The sequence below is a fragment of the Eubalaena glacialis genome, chromosome 9 (genome assembly GCF_028564815.1).
Source record: "Eubalaena glacialis isolate mEubGla1 chromosome 9, mEubGla1.1.hap2.+ XY, whole genome shotgun sequence".
Lineage (NCBI taxonomy): Eukaryota > Metazoa > Chordata > Mammalia > Artiodactyla > Balaenidae > Eubalaena > Eubalaena glacialis.
This window is the reverse complement of record NC_083724.1, coordinates 23,162,585-23,182,120: the sequence shown is the minus strand read 5'-3', so window position 1 is coordinate 23,182,120 and position 19,536 is coordinate 23,162,585. Positions and strand designations below refer to the sequence as shown.

The following is a 19,536-nucleotide window of genomic DNA, read 5'->3' as shown; positions in this document are numbered from 1 at the left end:
ACTCAAAAAAGATTCCAAGCACACACTGGAATTGTTGGTGAACAAGGAGGTCTCAAGAAGCCTTATTTTCTAAACACAGAACTTCTAGATTAGCACACTCTTGCATCTGAAAGTTGTTTTGATTGACAAAAGTCAGGCAGAAGCATAAACTTACAAGTTGTTAAGAGTAGGCAGTAAGAACATCATAAATGGTTTTTATGCCAGATTAAGTAGGTTAAATTTAATTTTGTGGACAATGGAGAGCTGTTTTAAATAAGTGAGAGCCATAATTTGTTTTATGGCCATAATCAAGGTATAGAATATTCCCAACAACTAAGAAGTTCTCTTGTGCTCATTTGCAGTCAGTCTCCCCTGACCTCATGCCTGAAACTACTGATCTGATTTCTGTCACTATAGTTTTCCTTTTCTAGAATTTCCTATAAATAGAATTATATAATATACAGCCTTGTCACTTAGCAAAATGTTTTATATTTGTATTGGTCCTTTCTTTTCATTACTGAGTAGTATTCCACTGTATAAATCTGTCACAATGGTTTATTTACTAGTTGATAGACATTTGGATTGTTTTCAGTTTTGAGCTATTATGAATAATTCTGCTCTTCACTTACAAGTTTTTGTGCAAACATAGGTTTTTATTTGTCCTGGGTAAATACTCTGGAGTAAAATTTCTGGGTCATAATGCAAGTATATGCTTAACTTCATATGATATACCAAACTGTTTCTTAAAGATGCTGTACCAGGGCGCTTCCCTGGTGGCACAGTGGTTAAGAATCCACCTGTCAACGCAGGGGACACGGGTTTGAGCCCTGGTCCAGGAAGATCCCACATGCCGCGGAGTAACTAAGCCTGTGCGCCACAACTACTGAGCCTGCGCTCTGGAGCCCACAAGCCACAACTGCTGAGCCCGCGTGCCACAACTACTGAAGCCTGCACACCTAGAGCCCGTGCTCCGCAACAGGGGAGGCCACCGCAGTGAGAAGCCGATACGCTGCAATGAAGAGTAGCCCCCGCTCGCCTCAACTAGAGAAAGCCCACACGCAGCAACGAGGACCCACCGCAGCCAAAAATAAATAAAATAAGTAAATTTATTTTTAAAAAAAGATGCTGTACCATTTTGAAACTGCATTAGTAATATATGACAATTCTGTTACTCTATATCTGTGCCGATGCTTGGTATTGTAACTCTTTTTGATTTTAGCCATTTCAATGGGTATCTAGTGGTATCTTGGGCTTCATTTTGTTAGGGAACACAATTTATTAACATATTTTAACAAATAGTGTGTATGGAAAAATAATCAATACATGTTTCGTTATTTGTAACTTACAAATACTCTAAAATGCCCCAACCAGTTACAATGGATTGTCTTTTTTTTAAAACTTTACTAAGATATAATTCATATACCATACAATTGCCCCCATTTAAAGTGTACAATTCAATGATTTTTTTTTTAGTGTATTCACAGAGTCATGCAAATATCAGCACAATCAATCCTAGAACATTTCACCATCTATTAAAAAAAATTCAACACTGAGAAAGGAGAACCCTGTGCACTGTTGGTGGGAATATAAACTGATACAGTCACTATGGAAAACAGTACGAAGTTTCCTCAAGAAATTAAATATAGAACTACCATATGATCCAGCAATCCCGCTCCTGGGAACATATCCAAAGAAAACTAAATGACTATCTCAAAGAGATATATGCACTCCCATGTTCATTGCAACATTCTTTACAATAGCCAAGATATGGAAGCAACCTAAGTCCCCATCAACAGATGGATAAAGAAGTGATATGTATATATACATATATATGTGTATGTATATGTGTGTATATGTGTATATATATGTGTATGTATATGTACATATATATGTGTGTGTATATGTGTGTGTATATGTGTATATATATATATATACACACACATATACGTATAAATACAATGGAATATTATTCAGTCTTAAAAAATAATGAAATCTTGCCATCTGCAACACCATGGATGGACCTTGAGGGCATGATGCTAAGTGAAATAATTCAGACAGAAGAAGACAAACACTGTATGATTTCACTTACATGTGGAATTTAAAAAACAAAGCAACTGAACAAACAGAGCAAAAACAGAGTCATAGATATAGAGAACAAAGAGGTAGTTACCAGAGGGGAGGGGAGTTGGGGGCATGAGAGAAACAGGTAAGGGAGATTAAGAGGTACAAACTTCCAGCTATGAAATAAATGAGTCATGGGCATAAAATGTACAGTGTGGGGAATAAGTCAATAATAATATAACATCTTTGTACGGTGACAGATAGTAACTAGACTTATCCTGGTGATCATTTTGTAATGTATAGAAATACCAAGTCATTATGCCATGCACCAGGAACTAACATAGTGTTGTAGGTCAATTTTTACTTCAAAGACAAACAAACTCACAGAAAAAGAGATTAGATATGTAGTTACCAGAGGTGGGGGCTGGGAGGTAGGAAAATAGAATGAAGGTACAAACTGACAGTTATGAGTTAAATAAGTATTAGGAATTTAAAGTGCAACATATAAATATAATTAACACTGCTGTACGTTATATATGAAAATTATTAAGTGGGGTGTTAAAATCCCCCGCCATTATTGTGTTACTCTTGATTTCTCCCTTTATATCTATTAAGATTTGCTTTATGTATTTAGGTGTTCCTATGTTAGGTGTTTTAGGTGTATGTTATGTATTAGGTGTTCCTTTATGTATTGAGGTGCTCCTATGTTGGGTGCATATATATTTACAATTGTTATATCTCCTCGTGGATTGATCCCTTGATCATTATGTAATGTCCGTCTTTGTCTCTTGTCACAGTCTTTGTTTTAAAGTCAATTTTTTCTGATGTAAATATTGCTCCTCCAGTTTTCTTTTCGTTTCCACATGCATGGAATACCTCTTTCCATTCCCTCATTTTCAGTCTGTGTGCATCTTTAGATCTGGCGTCTCTTGTAGGCAACATATATATAGTCACTCTGTGTCTTCCGATTGGAGCATTTAGTCCATTTAAAGTAATTATTGATGGGTATGTACTTTTGTTGTTTGGGGGTTGTCTTTGTAGCTTTCTTGTTCCTTTTTTTTTCTTTTGCTCTCTTCCCTTGTGATTTGATGACTATCTTTAGTATTATGCCTGGATTTCTTTCTCTTTTCTGTGTATCTATTATAGATTTTTGGTTTATGGTTATTATGAGGTTTATATATAGCAATCTGTATATATATATGTGATTAAGTTGCAGACCCCTTAAGTTGGAATGCATTTTAACATCCTTGCATTTTTACCCCCCTCCACGCTTACTTTTTTTTTTTAACATCTTTATTGGAGTATAATTGCTTTACAATGGTGTGTTAGATTCTGCTTTATAATAAAGATGCTACCAGAAAACTACTAGAGCTAATCACGTTTACTATTTTTGACATCATATTTTAGTTTTGTGTATCCCTCAACTTATTGTGGATATAGATGATTTTACGACTTTTATCTTTTAACGCTCATACTAGCTTTATACGTGGTTGATTTACTATCTTCACTGTATATTTGCCTTTACCAATAAGATTTTTCCTTTAGTGATTTTCATATTTCTAGTTGTGGGTTTTCCACTTTTTAAAAACCAATTGTTATTCTAATCAAATAATCTGGTACTAGCTTGAAGGGAAAAAGGAGGAAAAGCATAGAAGAAAGGGAGCAGCTTAGGCTTTTCAGCTGCTACGAGAAAAAGCAAGGTATCTCTCACCTTCAAGCATATCTTCCACAGACTAAAAAAAAATTTTTTCAATAAAGTTTTATTTTTCAAAATATACAGTTGGTGGGACCTGTTCACGTGTCTTCATCAGCAGCTGGAGCATCTCCACCCTTGGTATTTCTGGTGTAAATTACTTGAGCTCTGTGCTTTGAAACCAGTTTAGTAAGTCCTTTACTAAGGAGCTCCTGAAGGGCTGCCCTGGCCAGGGAACCACAAATCTTCAGTATCTCAGGGACGACAGCTGGAGTTATAAGCTTATAGTTGGGTACTTCTTTAGAGTTTGTCTTATGTTGCTTTGTCATACAAGACTAGGTTATTGAGCTTGTCCCGAACTTTGCCTTTGGACCACTTCTTCTTTTTGGCCTTGCCCCCAGATTTGTTCACTGGGTCTTTGTCTTTCTTGGCTGACTTTCCAGTATCCTTCTTCTTCTTGTCGTCCTTGGGCAACACAGCGAAGCCGGGAGAGCAGCTGCTACCACTGCGCCTCGCTAAGATGTCGGACAAAAAGCCACAGCCTAGAATCTGTTTGGCTATTTACAACATAGGATGTACCTATAGCTCTGATATTTTATGTGCATAGCCATGTATGTTAATCTTAATCAAAAGCAGAACTGCTTGTTGTTTCTATGTGTTCATCAGGGATTACCTGTATCAAAAACTCCAATCTTTCAATGATTGCTTCTCTCCAAGCATTTAACAGCAATTATTCAGGTGCCTTGCCTCTGTTTGTGTTTTGCCTTGGAACTCCCAGACACTTAAGCCAACAATTTCTGCTTGGTAGAAGTAGCTCAGAATACTGCAGGCAGTAGGGCTTTTTTTGGTCTTTAAAGTATAACCAGGCAATGCCTTGGAAGTTAACTATTTTCCCAGAGAACCAGTAAAAATTAATGCACCACTTCAAAGAACTGATCATGCAGCTTTTATTTACCACTTAATATCTTCTTGGGCATGGGAAGGATTTTTCCTTTCAAGACTACCACATGCTTAGCTAGCTTAGTACATATTGCAGAGGATTCTATGAAGACTTTGCATATAAAATACAAAAATCTGTTACATATACATCCATTTAACAACAGTTTGTACATTACAATGAGTGCCAATGTCAAAATAACTCCCTGTACTTCACAAGCAGCATGAATATATTGTGGCAGCAGCAGATAGAAACTTCCCCCAACGGGCAGACAGTGTTCACACAGTGCAAATGCTACTAGAGCAGAGACCAACAAGGTCTCATCTTTTTTTCTTTTCTCTTCTCATTAGTGAATACACAAGTAAAAGATGGAAGGGTAAAGCAATGGGGATTTGGTGGCAATCAGTTTTATTGTGCAGGTACACTGTATTACAGGCAGACACACCGGCAATTGTAAATTAGACACAAACATTAATTAAAGAAATGGCTGCTCTTTATCACCAAAAAAGACAAATTTATACTTTGTTTTGATTTCCAATTGCCAAATTTCAGGTACCTCCTTTTCACATATCAATAAATTTGTGACGATCTATCTAGTGTGACGAAATATATTCCAGGAATAAGGAATTCAGTAGACTCTCTAAATCAGTTGCCTATATGACAAGTAGCACTGAATATTCCTAGGGAAAAAAATAATAAAAATCTGTTCCACGTAGCTTTGGGAAATGAAGGCCAAAGATATAAATGTTCACGGGTCCTTTTGCCATTTGTTCACTAATATCAACATTCCACAATGACAAACTCTCAGTTATTAACTCTTTTAAATAAATATGTGTGCCCATGCACACCAACACAAGCTGCATTGGGAGACCATGGTTAATGTTACTAGTTGTACAAATGACTTGGCTGGTCAAGATGAAGGCAGTTAAGTGTAAAACTTAGAAACGTGCTTAGAAAACTAAAACAAATTAATTCAACAGCACTAAGCACTAAGGTTCAAGTATCTTAGCACCTCTCTCAGCACCATGGGAAATTCCCAATATTGAATAACAAAAAGTTTAAAAAGCATAAAATCTGATGAGGTTTTAAACTTGATACGGGCCAAGAGCACAATTCTGCCCTTACACTCTTACCTTCCAACAATACCTGACCTACATGGCACTCTTGCCTAGGAAGAGTATCCCAGGTACTGTAAATGAAAGTCAGAGAGCACTTCACGGAGGGGGAAATACAGATCTGGAAAACACCAAGTCCTATGAGGACGCAAGCTTTCTGAAAAACACCCAGAGTTGATTTTTTTTCCCCAAGCAAACACCACTCTCAAGTGGAAGTCCACGATAGTTTACCTAAAATTCATGATGCTACTAAAACTCACAATTATATTCAGTACCAGCTAAGAGGATGTTTTGGTAATAAACACTTAAATTTTCATTTGTAAACCCCTTTTCCAAACAGAAGCAACCCCAGAACATAGCATATGCAGCTAGGTTTAGGTACTATCTATGGCAGTGTTTTTCAAACTGTGAATAACAACCCATTTATGAGTCAGGAAATGAATTTAGTGGGTCTGAAAGAGCATTCAAAATGGTGGTGGGGAGTTGGCGGGGAGGGATCAAAGCAGATCACACATAGTATGTACCATTTCACAAAACATTTTATTTCAGTTAAAGATTTTATATTCATTCTTTGTTTCTCTCTCCCTCCCTCCCTCCCCTCAACCCCACACACACTGTTCTGGGTCATGATGAAAAAAGTTAGTTTTACTATGGGTCACAGTCAAGAAAATTTTAAATACTTTGGTTAATAGAGACCACAAAAAATAACAACACGGAGTTTCCACCCTGGTGTTAATGTCAGTATGGGGTCAGTATTGAGTGTAAGCCAATTTTGTGCTTGGAATCCAAGGTGAGCCAGAGAGTTCTCCTTTTACTTTAATAAACACTTATATTTGTTTTTTCCCCTTACCCTACATCCTTAGGCAGGGGCCTGAGCAGCATAAGGAAAGGAAGAAACCCTAGCTGCAGTTATTTACTTTGAATGGTATCAGGTTATTCCCAGATGGCTAATTAAAATGTTTTCCTTTCTATCCCATAGTCGTGACTGTTAGCATAAAAGCGGGTAGAAAATTTTAATTTGTCTTTACAGTTTTGAGATTATAAATGGTCTAAACCAAGCAGTCACAATTTCGTTGTTGGTTTGTGTTTTGCAAAATACATAACAGACAAAATGAACAATCTTGTCCTAATCTACCTTCATCTGCTTATAAAAGGAGGACGATTACATGGAGACCAAATTTTCCCTCCATCTCAACCTGTAAGGTTGGTAGATAATCATTTTCTAAAAACCAATCATCTAAACAAATGACAAGACAATGTTCAACTTCTGAATTCAAGAATCCAGTGGTGCTTACATAATGGGTCAGTTCAGTTCTGGTGCCAGGACTGCTGTACCATCTCATCTTGGGAGTTTCTCAGGTAGGCCAGGGTTAGCACTGATTAGCAGCAGGTTGTAAAAGAAAGTGTCCTGGGCAGGTCATCCATCACCCAGGTTCCAGCCTCAGCACAGGCCTCTGAAAGGAAGCTACGTCATCTCATAACCTGTTTCTTCAGGTGTAAAGAAGGGGGTTAAACTAAGTAGTTGATACAGCCCCTTCCTGAAATAACTTTTTAAAATTTGGATGCAGTTCTAAGATTTTTATGCAGCTTCCTCTGCAACTTTGTCTATTCCTTTAATAACAGCTTTAACTCTTTCAACAGCTATTTCTGTCAGTTTCACCTACAACCACCTCTCAAATATCCAAGGTTCCATTTAGCTTATTCAGCCCAGATACTTTTAAAACATCAAGTAAAATAAAGCTAATAAGGAACAAAATTTAAGGCATTTTTTTTTTTTTATTTCAGCCAAGGAATGATGCATGCTACAGATTAATCTTTACTTTTCCCCACAAAGAATACCACCATTTCAACCCCCAATGAACATGGCACTTGTTTGTTTCTTCCCCTTCTAATTTATTCCAGATTTTCAAGTGTTTTCTTCAGTAACAATGCTTTCTCCTGCAGCTCAGGTCTGCTGTCTGTCTCCATAGTTGCTAAAGACTCAATCAGGAGCACTCTGCATTCAGATGTCAAACTTTCCCACTGTTTAGATTCTGAATGGAAAAAGAACAACAAAAGAATCCTTATAGAAGAAGCAAGCAGAGAATCCAAAACTATTCTTTCTGCTTTTCTTCCACATATCCTATCCCCAAAATAAATGCAAAGCAACCCCGTGGTAACAGTTCTGTATATAATGATCACAGGTTTAGGAGTTGTCTCCAAACCTAATTACTGACAATAACCTGAGGGCCAATCAGGGAGTTTCATCCTCTGTCCCCAGAGCCGGTGGGACAAAGAGAATGAAGGGAGCCTGAAGCCAATTGGGAAGCAGGAAGTATTGAGGCAGGGCACACAGTAACAAAAAAGCTATTTCAGCAATTGAGCTGAATATATCTTTGTAAGATATGCTCAGTAAAAAAAATCCTCAATAAATTTCATAACTGCAAAGACAGTTTGAACAGATGACACTTTATTACTCCTTTAAGAAAAGCATCAGAGAACTACAGGCATACTCAAAATATTAGAAATTCATAAAGTACATCAGATCCTAAATCTTGTTTATGAGGTTCTGATACTTTCTGGCAATGTGGTTTCAGGCAAGTTATTTCACTGTTGAGCTTCATTTTCCTCATCTAGAATATATTCATACATATTTGGCAAACTGTGAGAACTCAGAGATATATCTAAGTGTCTAGCTCTTCTACTTCAACAAGGAAAAAAGGGATTATGAGACGTGTAGTGTCGCTGAGTCTAAACGGCCTGTTTTATGGAGCCCTGACAGAGGTGCTTGAATTGCTAAGCAAACATAGAGACAGAAGGAGAAACAGCAGATACACAATGCTCTAGAGAAAAGTGTTTCATATTCCCCATTCTTCATCCACGTGGTTAAAATAATAAAAAGAGGAAAATGAAAAACGAAAAGAGGCCTCCTTTTGAAATCAGTAACAGATACACCACTGGAGAAAATGCTAACAGTCTTCTTTTACCAGTGATAGAACAGACCATTAGACGAAATCTGCTTTGCAAGATGGTTTAAAAAAAGGAAAACAGAAAAAAAAAATAGGATTAAGAAAACTGCTATCAAATTTGATGACTCAGGTAGATAACTGTTAAATGTTCTCCTAACTCCACTTTTCAGTGTCATTGTTTATTTACATGCGTATAGTGAGCTCTGTTCTGCCACTGTCAGCCTCTTGCTGTAATTAACCAAGATTAACTCAAGATTCACAATGGAAACCAAAACTTCATTGAGATAACCATAGCTTCATAATGCATTAAAAGTATATAAAATAAAAGAGTACCAAATTTAACACTTCATAAAATTGGAAGGTTTTAGCTATGCATATTCCACTTCCATGTACAAATATATTAATTTACATTTTGGAGTATATGCTTATTAAAAACAACAACAGAAAATAAAAAAAATTCCAAAAACATATGCCATAAAGTCTCCTGGCTTTCCGGTCCTCCAATGAGAAGTATCAAGAACTCACCTTCAAGTTTTTTAAGCAGCAATTCTAACACAGATAAAGCTTCTGTTCTCACAGATGAGTAGGTCTTATTTTCTAAGAAGAAAATCAAATAGTTCACATTATTTGTTTTATATATGCCTTACAAACAGAATATCTAAGATTAAGTTGGTGTTACCGAAAGAAAGATGTTCAGAAATTATAAATTCAGGGAAAGATACACGTGCTCCTAAGTAAGCTTCCCTTAGCCAATTATCATCAAATACTTGAAATGTGCTATATGTCCACATTCCTTACTTAAAAAAAAAAGCTGTCAAATATACCAAATATACCAATCTCCACAACAAATGGCAATATTTAAAGGACCCATTTTAGAAGTCGACTTCACAGGATACCTAAGAAAGGTCTTTAGGTTTGCATGACCTCTTCATTTTACCAAAGAACATTACATCACCCAGGGGTAAGGCCAACTTAGGGACACCTGGCTGCGACCCGACCCTGTGAAGACTAGTTTCTCAGCTGCCAGTTATTTATCCAAAAGCATGTGGCTACCTCCAAGAATCACAACTGAAATATGCTTCCTTGGTGTCTACTCTAGACACAGCATCTAGTTCACAGTGAAACTGTTTACTGAAAAAACTAACACACAACCAGACCCGAGACAAAGGAAGCAAAAGATGAGCTTATAACAGGCTGTCATGCTACGAAGTACACAAATGCTTAAAAGAATGGTGGCGAGCCAGCAATAGGACACAGGAGACAGCTCGAAGAGGCTTCCACTGGCCAAATCTGGGATAATTTGAGCAATAAATTAATTAAGGAAAATAATTATAAACAAAGGGGAAAATAAAGGAATCCATGAATCAATATGGCTAATAGATAAATAAAGAGTTCGAGAGAGGGAGGGACCTTGCTTATGGGAGGATGCCAACTGTCAAATGGTAAATGTGGAAGAAGTGCTAGAGTTGGAAAATCATCTTAGTAAAAGCTGGTTCAGGAAAAACCCATCAATGCATGTTAAGTCCAGAGGAGATACTTTGAAGAGGAGCAGGTTATCTGAATGGTCTTAAAGTGTGTTTCCACAGGCTGCTTATCAGACAGATGGGGGAAAAATAGTAACCATACAGCAGAGGAAACTGAGTAGTACCTTGACCAGGGAATCAAAATTAATGCTGCCAACGAGGGCAGGTGGACACTGTGTGCCTCTTGATGTGAGAGGACATAACATCACTTATAGAGCAGCCCTACTGGGAATTCATTACCTGGATCTCATCACAAGGAAACATCAGACAAACACCAAATGAGAAACATTGTAGTTTTAAATGGGGGGAGGGGGAGGCTTTTCTTCAAAATTGTCAATGTCACATAAGACAAAGAAAGGCTGAGGAAGTGTTCCAGATTAAAGGAGACTACAACGATAGGACAACTAAATTCACTAAATGATTCCGGACTGGATTCCTTAATGGAGGAGAGGAAAAAATTATATAAAGAACATTACTGAGTCAACTGAAAACCCAGAATATGAATGGTTAAAAAATACTGCATCAATGTTATACTATCTAAAGTTGGTATGTAAAAGAAGGCACACTAAAGAATTTAGGAGGAAAGGGGCAAGATGTAAGCAATATACTTTCAAATGGTTGAGGAAAAAGTATGTATACAGAAGTGCAAGTAATAAAGTAAGTGGTGCAAAATGTTAACAGGTGACTTTGGGTAAAGGATATACAAGTATTACATGCATTATTATTGTAACTTTTCTGTAAGTTTGAAATTATTTCCAAGTACAGGGTTTTAAAAAATACTGGTCACAAAGGTTTTTCTAATCTAGGTGTTGAAATCGTAAATTACAGTTCCAGATTAATACATTCCAGTTCGGGGGCACATATTGAGTATATTAAATAGGAGAGTTCAGTAGTTGTTCCATAAATTTAGTTCCTAGCGCAAGGCAGGGAATGTTTGAAGCTTAACTCCTTGAGCTTTAAAATGAACACTCCTTATCTATGTCAATTTACCACTCACCTAAAGAATATGTGATTGATTTACAAGTTTCAAGCAGAATTTCAGCCAGAGCCTCAGGATCTGCATGTTCTTCTTCCAAAAGCATTAATCTGTACAAATCAGAAAGCAAGATACAAATATTAGTTATTAAGAAACATTCCAAAACCTTTCTGGCACAAACAATTTCGATCTGTATATATTGCTTTATGATGTCACTTTAGCTTTTAGTTTTAAAATTTAAAAGAATTCCACTGCAGCAGAAACTAACACAGCATTGTAAAGCAATTATACTCCAATAAAGATGTTAAAAAAAAAAATCCACTGATTATATATAAAATGCTAAGGGGTAGGGGAAGGTGATATAAATGACTGAACTATGAAGCAAATTACCCCTGAAAAAAGGCATTCATTGACTGTAGGACTCCCAGCTGCACTTTCCACGTGCTGAGTTTTAGCTGCTCACACATCAGTTTGCAAAGCTCTTGACGATAACAACCTGGAAAAAAAGAATGGGGCAGAGGAGGACAGAGCATGTGAAGGAGCAAGAGACAGAGCAAGTGAGGGGAAGACAGAGAGACAGAGAGAGACAGGGACAGAGAGGGATAGACGGAGAGAGAGAGAGAAGGGGAGAGGAAAAATTAAAACAACAAATGCCTTTAATTAAAGCCATGACATTTCGGAAACACTTCAGCATGACTTTATGCCCAATTCCCACCAACTTCCCTGATCAGAAACACCCCCTCCCCCAAAATCCTATATATCTGTTCATAAGTGTTCTTTGTCAAGGCAATATCCTTTTCTAAGGAACTGACACAGAGTCTAAACCACACTGCCTTTTCCCCATAAAACACCCTGAATGACAGCCAAAGAGAGCAGAACTCTGGAGGCTCACAAGCTTCTGCATGTTGTAGGCTTAACAAGAGTCAACGGTGCTTTATCCAAACCTGTTATGCCAACTGCACTTGTTCTTATAATTATATAATTAATATTATGCTAAGTGATGAAACAGGAGTATAAAACTCAACAAAGTAGTTATTTTTTAAATGCTGCAGAATTTAGTACGGTTCACAAATGTAAAGATGGATGAGGGTAAAAAGTCTAGAATTCTGCATTTGAATTGCTTCCTAAGAGACTGTAATTTCCTTCTCCACTATAAAGAAACAAAACCAGAAACTGAAGATGATACATTATGAGTAAGACGTATACGAGAAGCCAGTGTGGGCCAAATCCTCAAAGGCCCTGGCCCTTCCCCCAGATGATAACCAATCCAGCAAAGGTACATTTCTGTTCCTTATACTAAAACTGCTTTGTGTATGTATCATCTTTTTATATAATTCCCTCCTTTACTTCTTCTACCTATCAAGCAAAAGTCAGTAGTCCTAATGATGTCAAATAAGTGGACTTCCACTGCAGTCCATAACATAATACCAAGAAATAAGACCTCTTACAAATCTGTATCTTTTGGAAAACCCTCCCTATACATAGCAAATATACTTTCTGAAGTTCACGCAAAGGATGGCAAGGCTCAAAGACAATCTTAAGCCTGATTTTAGAAACATCCAATCACAGTCAACAATACTTTTCATAACACTCATGAATATTAAGATGTAGGATGCCGTGCAGGAACCAACACAAGGCAAACTCCTACTAACTACAACCCAATCCAACAGTAAACGTTTACTGTTTATTTACTTAACCCTTTGGAAAGATATGTTCAATTCTGGAAAACTCTCAGAAAGTTTCAAGTTTCTCAGGGAAATAGAGATTTCATTTGCTTATTGAAGATTTGGCAACAAGGCCATTAATTTTGAGATGAATAAGTTCTGTGGATTCCTCTGAATACAGCACCATAAAGAAGAGTAAAAGAATTCTTTTTATAGTCAAACCATCTACATAAAATGTATCATGGTTGTTATGGGCTGAGCTGTGTCCCACAGACTCACATGTTGACATCCTAACCCCAAGTACCTCAGAATGTGACTGAGTTGGGAGACAGGGTTTTAAAGAGACCATTAGGGTGGGCCCTAACCCAAGATGACTGGTATCCTTATAAGAATGTACTGGACACAGAGACACGGATGGCCATTTACAAGCCAAGGAGACAGGGCTCAAAAGAAACCAACACTGCTGACACCTTGATCTCAGACTTCTAGTCTCCAGAATTGTGAGAAAATACAGTTCCCTGGTTGAAGTCACCCAGTCTGCTGTACTATGTTACAGCAGCCCTAGAAAACTAACAGTCAATGAGATTATCTGCCAGTGTAGGAGTAAAATTTATACTGGATAATTCTCGCCGTTAATCAGTCAGGCTCTACAAGAAACGGCAGCTATAACTCGTCACACGGAACACCTTTGCTGTCATGAAGTAACCCCTGGCCACAGCACTTCTTCAAATGCAGTTTCTGCTGCTTACGTTGGGTCTCCACATTTCGGGGCCAGGCTTTGCCCAGGCCCTCAAAGGCTCCCAGCAGAGATTCCAGCTGGAGCTCCTTTTCCTTCTCATTCTCATCTTCATTTTTGGTTGTCTGGACTCCAATGCTTTCAGGTGAGTTCTAGGACATGTCAAAAAAAAAGGAAAGCAAATTTTAATTTTTTTTTCCTTCAAAGTTACAGGCATACTATTAAAACAATCAGGGTACCAGAGTACGAGATGTTAACCAAGAATTAAATGCTACAGTCTCTACCATGAGTTTTTCTATTTGTAAAAAGATTTTGTAACAGGAGTACTACACCTCTCCAATAAATTTCGGAAATCCTCTAAAGGAATCTGTAGGAAAAGGTGAAAAAAAATACCATATATGTAGTATTTTGAGTACAACATAAAAAAGACTTGCATTAGAATCATGGAATTAAAGGAGGAAGAACCCGGTAATAATCTAAATCCAAACTCCTTCTTAATAAGATATGGAAACAGGCAGAGAAGTGACTTGTCCAGCAAGCTGGTGATACAGGCTCCCAAATCCATACACTATCACTATGTATGTAACAGAAAATTTTTTTCTGATAGTTAATTATTTTACTTTGAATTTATTTTTCTTACTGTTTTTATTTTTTCTTACAAATCTTTATTGGAGTATAATTGCTTCACAATACTGTGTTAGTTTCTGTGTACAACAAAGTGAATCAGCCATATGAATACATATATCCCCATTTCCCCTCCCTCTTAACAGAAATTATTTAAACAGCTTTTTTACAACAGCAAATTAGCAGCAACACAAGAAACAGAATGAGAATGCTATTTAAAATTTTTCATGTTTCACAAAAAAGTAAATAGGTAAACCATACTCTTCTTTCTTTGAACCAGTGCCCAACCTTTAAAAACGAGCACTTCATTTTCCAAATGAAACCAAAGTCTGCTTTTGATCAAAGTCCCCCAGCACGTGGCAGAGTCTGTCTTCACTCTGGGGTGCCCGGGGTGGCTGCAGCACATGCTTTCAAGGCAAAGCTCATCAGCAGCAAGACAGGGACTGTCCGCCCACTCTAGCACCGCTCTCGGGAACGCACCGCTCCCACGGCCCTGAGGTTCCCGGCTCGCAGGATGAAACCCTTGCAATCAACTCATCGTTCCGCTTTGTTTTTTAAAAAAACTAAAAACAGCCACCCTTCTCCCATGGAGGGGAAACGGATACCTAGAATGAAGACTACTATTCCCAGCCTCACCTGCAGCCAGGTGTGGCCACCCGGCTAAGCACTGGCCAGTGGGACAGAAGTGAAAGGGCCCTGTAGCAGCTTCCAGGAACTCTCCTTAAGAGAGAACTGACATACCTACTTTGATCCTTCATCCTTTCTTCATCTCCTCTGCCATCACCCACCTGGAATGCAGATACACGGTGGACCGTGAAGACAATGGCCACACCCCAGGGAAGGCAGAGCTGGGAGCTGCAAAGAGCCAGACTCCCTAAACTCTTCTGTGAGAGACTAACGTCTACCTTGTTTGAAGCCATGATATGTGGGGATTTTTCTGCTATTTGCAGCTACACGAATCCTACTAAAATATGCAAACAGGACACAGGAAAATCTTTTCCTTCCTTCTTTCCTTTTTTTCTTTTTTTAATTTTTTTAAGTATAAACCAGACCTGAAAGGATATGGCGATCATTACCTTCTTGATGAGAGGTATGACAATGTCAGCAAACTCCTGGAATCTGTCTTCTTTGGTGGCCTTTAAGACATCCCCTGCACAGCTGATTGCTGCAATCTTGTATTTGGGATTCTCTTTGCAACACTCCTTCAGAACAGCCTGGAGGATTTCACTGGCGCCAGGCTGACTGGGCACAGGCTTCTCCAGCTCTGCACTGCAGGATCCATACAAAAGCATCACAACAGTTAACAAAGGCTGCAGCTTTCAGGTGCAGTTTAAGAAATGGCATCTTCACTGAAGGAACATTTACCTGCAAGCTGTCACCACACAGGCAATGGCTTTCAACAGTTCTTCCTAAAGGGTGGAAAGATGAGGGAATACTATTAAGCAAACGTGTCATTTACATACTCTGTACATGATTATAATTACCTCATAAATTTTTAAAAATTATGACAACAAAAATTAACCAGAGTCACCATATCTTTGACACACTTAACTGTTTAACAAGCACATCCACAGAGTTTTACTCCAAACCACGGAAGCAGGGTTAACTGTCTTCCTCTCCATTTCATAAAGCCTAGAGAACCAACTTGCCCAAGGTCACAGAGGCAGAAGCGTCAACAATGGAATCAGAACTGTGTCTGACTCCTAGACCCGTACTTCGTCTACAGTTCTGCACTGGCTGCTACTGGCTTCTACCACGTCAACCAGACTGTATATGAGGCCACAGTCTCGCGCTCCCCACTGAGTAGTCACTATGTATAACCTACCATCACCCTTGTATAAAAAATGACTTTTACTAATTCAGAAGCCCCAGAGATGGGCATCCTCAGCCCGGGGTTTAGACACAGCTTGCCTTGCTACTCAATTTCACATATGCCCAAATTCTGATCTGTTCATGCGGTCAACAGGGACAAAAGGGTGACCACTTGGTTTAAGACTTCTCTTGGAAAGCTGAACATGATAAATAAAAATCAACCTCCAGCACTACTGTGCAGTATTCAAGGACACGGGGGTTATACTTTGATGAAATATCACATTTAATCAGGCAAAGTTTACCCAAAGCTTCCCAACTGCCCAGGAAATCTGGTTTACAAAAACAACCCATCTGATGTCCCACAAAACAACATTCTAATTTTTATAGAAAATGAAAAATGAAAGATGAAGTCATAATCCTTTAAGGATACCTTAAATTTAACTGGGCATGAATGGTTCCTTTACCTTTCCTGCCCATGTTCGTCCAGCTAGGCCTTGCAGTAATGCGGTCAGTATCATTCCCAGATACGGAGGTACCAGGGAGCTGGTTTGTTTTGCAATTGATGCCATGGCAATTGCACCCTGGGCTTTCATTTTCCAGGACTGAGACTGTAAAGCCTTCTGGGTGATAGTAATCAACTCCTGCAGGTATAACCGAATGCCACCAAAGGAACCTAGAGCAAAATTAAAAGCAACTCTTAAGTGACCAAAAAAAAAAAAAAAAAAAAAAAAAAAAATATATATATATATATATATATATATATAAAAATAAACTAACTGATTTTTCTTTTCTAAGTCTGGAATAAAAGTCAGTGACCATCAATCTAAAGCAGTGATTCTCAACGGTTACATCACATCACTCTCTGAAAGGGAGAGAAAGTGGGTGGTGGTGTGAGAAATCTTTACAACAGCAGGACGTTATGAACTGGATATGTCCGCAGGAGGGCTCTCGTCCATGAACGCGTGTCAAGGTGAAGAGCAGAGTGGAGAAGCACTACTCTAAAATAATACTCAAGGCAACACAAAAATCACTGCTCATTCTCAACTGAAATAAGCAAAGCTCTGCTTCGCTTGGGCAGTTTCTATTCTCTCATATGGGCAGCAATGAGGGAGGGAAGAAAAGAGCTCTGAGCGCCAACATGAGAACTTGGAAATTTGAATGGGCTGAGAACCCAATGGGACACACATTGTTAAGGTCCCGGGAAAGTAACTACAGAAGTTTATGAATAAAAAAATATGAGTTAAAAATTTCAACTGTGGTTCTTAAGAAACAGGTTTAATTCACAGGCACTGTTTACTAACCAGGTACATTTTCCTGCCATACTTCAGTCCATAAATTACATTCTTCTTTTTCTGCTTTCTCCTCATCAGCAATTTCATGCATGCCTAGGAATGCCAAAGGCAGAACTTCTTTGGCATGGTTCTTCAGTACATCAGGGCTGTACCGTCCAATAGCATGAATAGTCAGAGCACAAGAGGTCTTGTAGATGGGTTCTAAAAAGAAGGAGAAAAAAACAATCTTTATGACACTTACTGTGTTTAAGGGTAACTGATCAAAACAGACCATTGCTCGACTTGTACCACAGCAAAACAAACCAGTAAAATCAATCAGAAATGTTCCTAGCAAACCACATAAAATCAGAAAGGGTAAGACCTGATTTGTATTGTTTCATTAGGTTGTTTACATCTAAATTAACAATAATTTAAGTAGGAAAAAAAAAGGTACCTTCTTTCTCCATATACCAGCCATTGAGTTTCTGCAGGAGTTTCTCTGTGCTGCTATCCCGTGACGTCTGGAAGAGAAACAATCCTGGTCAGTTCTTCATAATTATCAAAGTATACTTACTTAACTAAGTAAGAAATTCAACTCACCCGAACTAAATGGCCCATGGCAAATGCACAGGATTTCTGAATTACACTGTTCCGATCTGTCAGGCCACTAAGCAAAGCACTCATGAGTTTACCTAGTGGAAACAAAGAAGAAAAATCTGATACTTGGCTGACCAAATGCTCTGCTGTGTTCGTAGGACCAAAACAAACTTAACCCTATAATTAACATCTGACTTATTCTGTAGTAGTCTAGAACCCTTTCATGTTACATTTGTATATCCATTTGCTTCTCTTTGCCTGGTATAAAATTAAAAATTAATCTGTTATTAATTAATTAATCTAGACTATTATAGGGACAGTTGTAAAAACAACAGTTAGGTACATAAAGTTCATCAGCCCCATCTAGGAGCCAATTCAAGAAAAGAAAAATGCTGATGTAAAATTAAATATAAATGGTAATAAACCATTTATACAGTACAGAATAGCAGATACTCTCACCTCCTTATACCACCAAGAAATAAACACTTATAAAACAGTAAAAACTTGCTAAACTTGATCATCCTGTACCTCTTGCAAACAGAGATAAAGGTAGAAGTGGGAGAGCTTGAGGGAAGAAAAAGTACACGGTATCACAAGCATGTCTGAATGATCACTGTTTTTCCTTTTAAAACCTAAGTCACACAAGACATGGCCATACAAAAACATCACCCCAGTGGTTTTGACAAACTCACCTGAGTAAGGTGTTAGGTCCTGGGGACACTGAGTGGTTAATGACACAATGACACTGGCACAGCCTCCCTACAGGGTTACAAAGGCAAAGGTCTAAATTTGATGGTCACAATGTTCTATGAAACCCTTTGTTTTAGGAGTCAAAGATTTAAAGAAATACACAAAGCCTTACAGCCCCTCCAAGATTCTATCTAGAAAGAGTAAAACTCTTATTTTAAATTATTAACACAAAGATTTCCTTCAAGACTTCCTGCAGAGGTCTTGCTGCAAGTGTACACTGCTCTCATACATTGCAAGTGAGAAGGAGATTCGTACAATCTTTTGGGAGGGCAACATGTCATCTTGTCCATGCTTGTTCTAACATTTCCAGTTCTAGGAATTTAACCAAAGGAAGCAGCTTCAGATGTGTCCAAAACCATTCATCACAGTGCTTTGTTTAGTATCAAAAAAGCTGAAAACCAATCAGGTATTCCTTGATGGGTTAAAATAAATGATGTTTCAGCCACACAAGAGAGTATATGGCCATTAGAGAGGACATCGTAGAAGACACATGCACAGAAAGAGACCAGAAGGAAACATTTTGAAATATCAACAGCAATTACCTATGGGTGGCAAACTTACGGACAACTTTTAACTTTCTCCTGATGAATAAATGCTAAAATTTTAAAATACAAGTAAATGTTAATTTTGTCAGGAGAAATAAACGTGAGTTGTTTGTTTTCAAAGTGTAGGGCGTGGGATCTGATCCTTGAAAAATCTTGGAAAGGAAGACATTTTTCCATCTAAATACCTGCTGATTCCTCTGTGACAAATGCTAATCACCACCTTAAGCAACCATGACTTGATAACTGGATAAGCATTTCCACTAATAACTGATTATGAACAAGGACCCAGAGGGCATGTACCTGGC

At 38.1% G+C, this 19,536-nt stretch overlaps 2 protein-coding genes across 5 annotated transcripts in view; both read right to left on the bottom strand.

Moving 5' to 3' along the window:
• Positions 1–3,826: 3,826 nt before the first annotated feature.
• On the bottom strand, positions 3,827–6,027 carry LOC133097286 (small ribosomal subunit protein eS25-like). Its single transcript, XM_061199182.1, is given in 4 exon segments — positions 3,827–4,036; positions 4,038–4,248; positions 5,804–5,859; positions 6,017–6,027. Coding segments are annotated over 4 exon segments (480 nt in total). The 3' UTR covers positions 3,827–3,834.
• A 1,488-nt stretch (positions 6,028–7,515) lies between these two features.
• Positions 7,516–19,536, bottom strand: part of ECPAS (Ecm29 proteasome adaptor and scaffold) — a 97,490-nt gene continuing 85,469 nt past the window's right edge. For 2 of the 4 annotated variants that reach the window (XM_061200111.1, XM_061200113.1), the window contains 12 exons: positions 18,629–18,695; positions 17,940–18,031; positions 17,794–17,860; positions 17,370–17,561; positions 16,533–16,741; positions 15,622–15,665; positions 15,333–15,525; positions 13,646–13,784; positions 11,623–11,728; positions 11,254–11,342; positions 9,259–9,330; positions 7,516–7,818 (listed from right to left, as the gene is read on the bottom strand). In XM_061200111.1, coding sequence (XP_061056094.1) covers positions 7,679–7,818; positions 9,259–9,330; positions 11,254–11,342; positions 11,623–11,728; positions 13,646–13,784; positions 15,333–15,525; positions 15,622–15,665; positions 16,533–16,741; positions 17,370–17,561; positions 17,794–17,860; positions 17,940–18,031; positions 18,629–18,695 — 1,410 coding nt within the window. In that variant the 3' untranslated portion in view covers positions 7,516–7,678. The remainder of the gene's footprint in view (positions 7,819–9,258; positions 9,331–11,253; positions 11,343–11,622; positions 11,729–13,645; positions 13,785–15,332; positions 15,526–15,621; positions 15,666–16,532; positions 16,742–17,369; positions 17,562–17,793; positions 17,861–17,939; positions 18,032–18,628; positions 18,696–19,536) is intronic. The other 2 variants (XM_061200112.1, XM_061200114.1) reach the window with 2 other exon arrangements.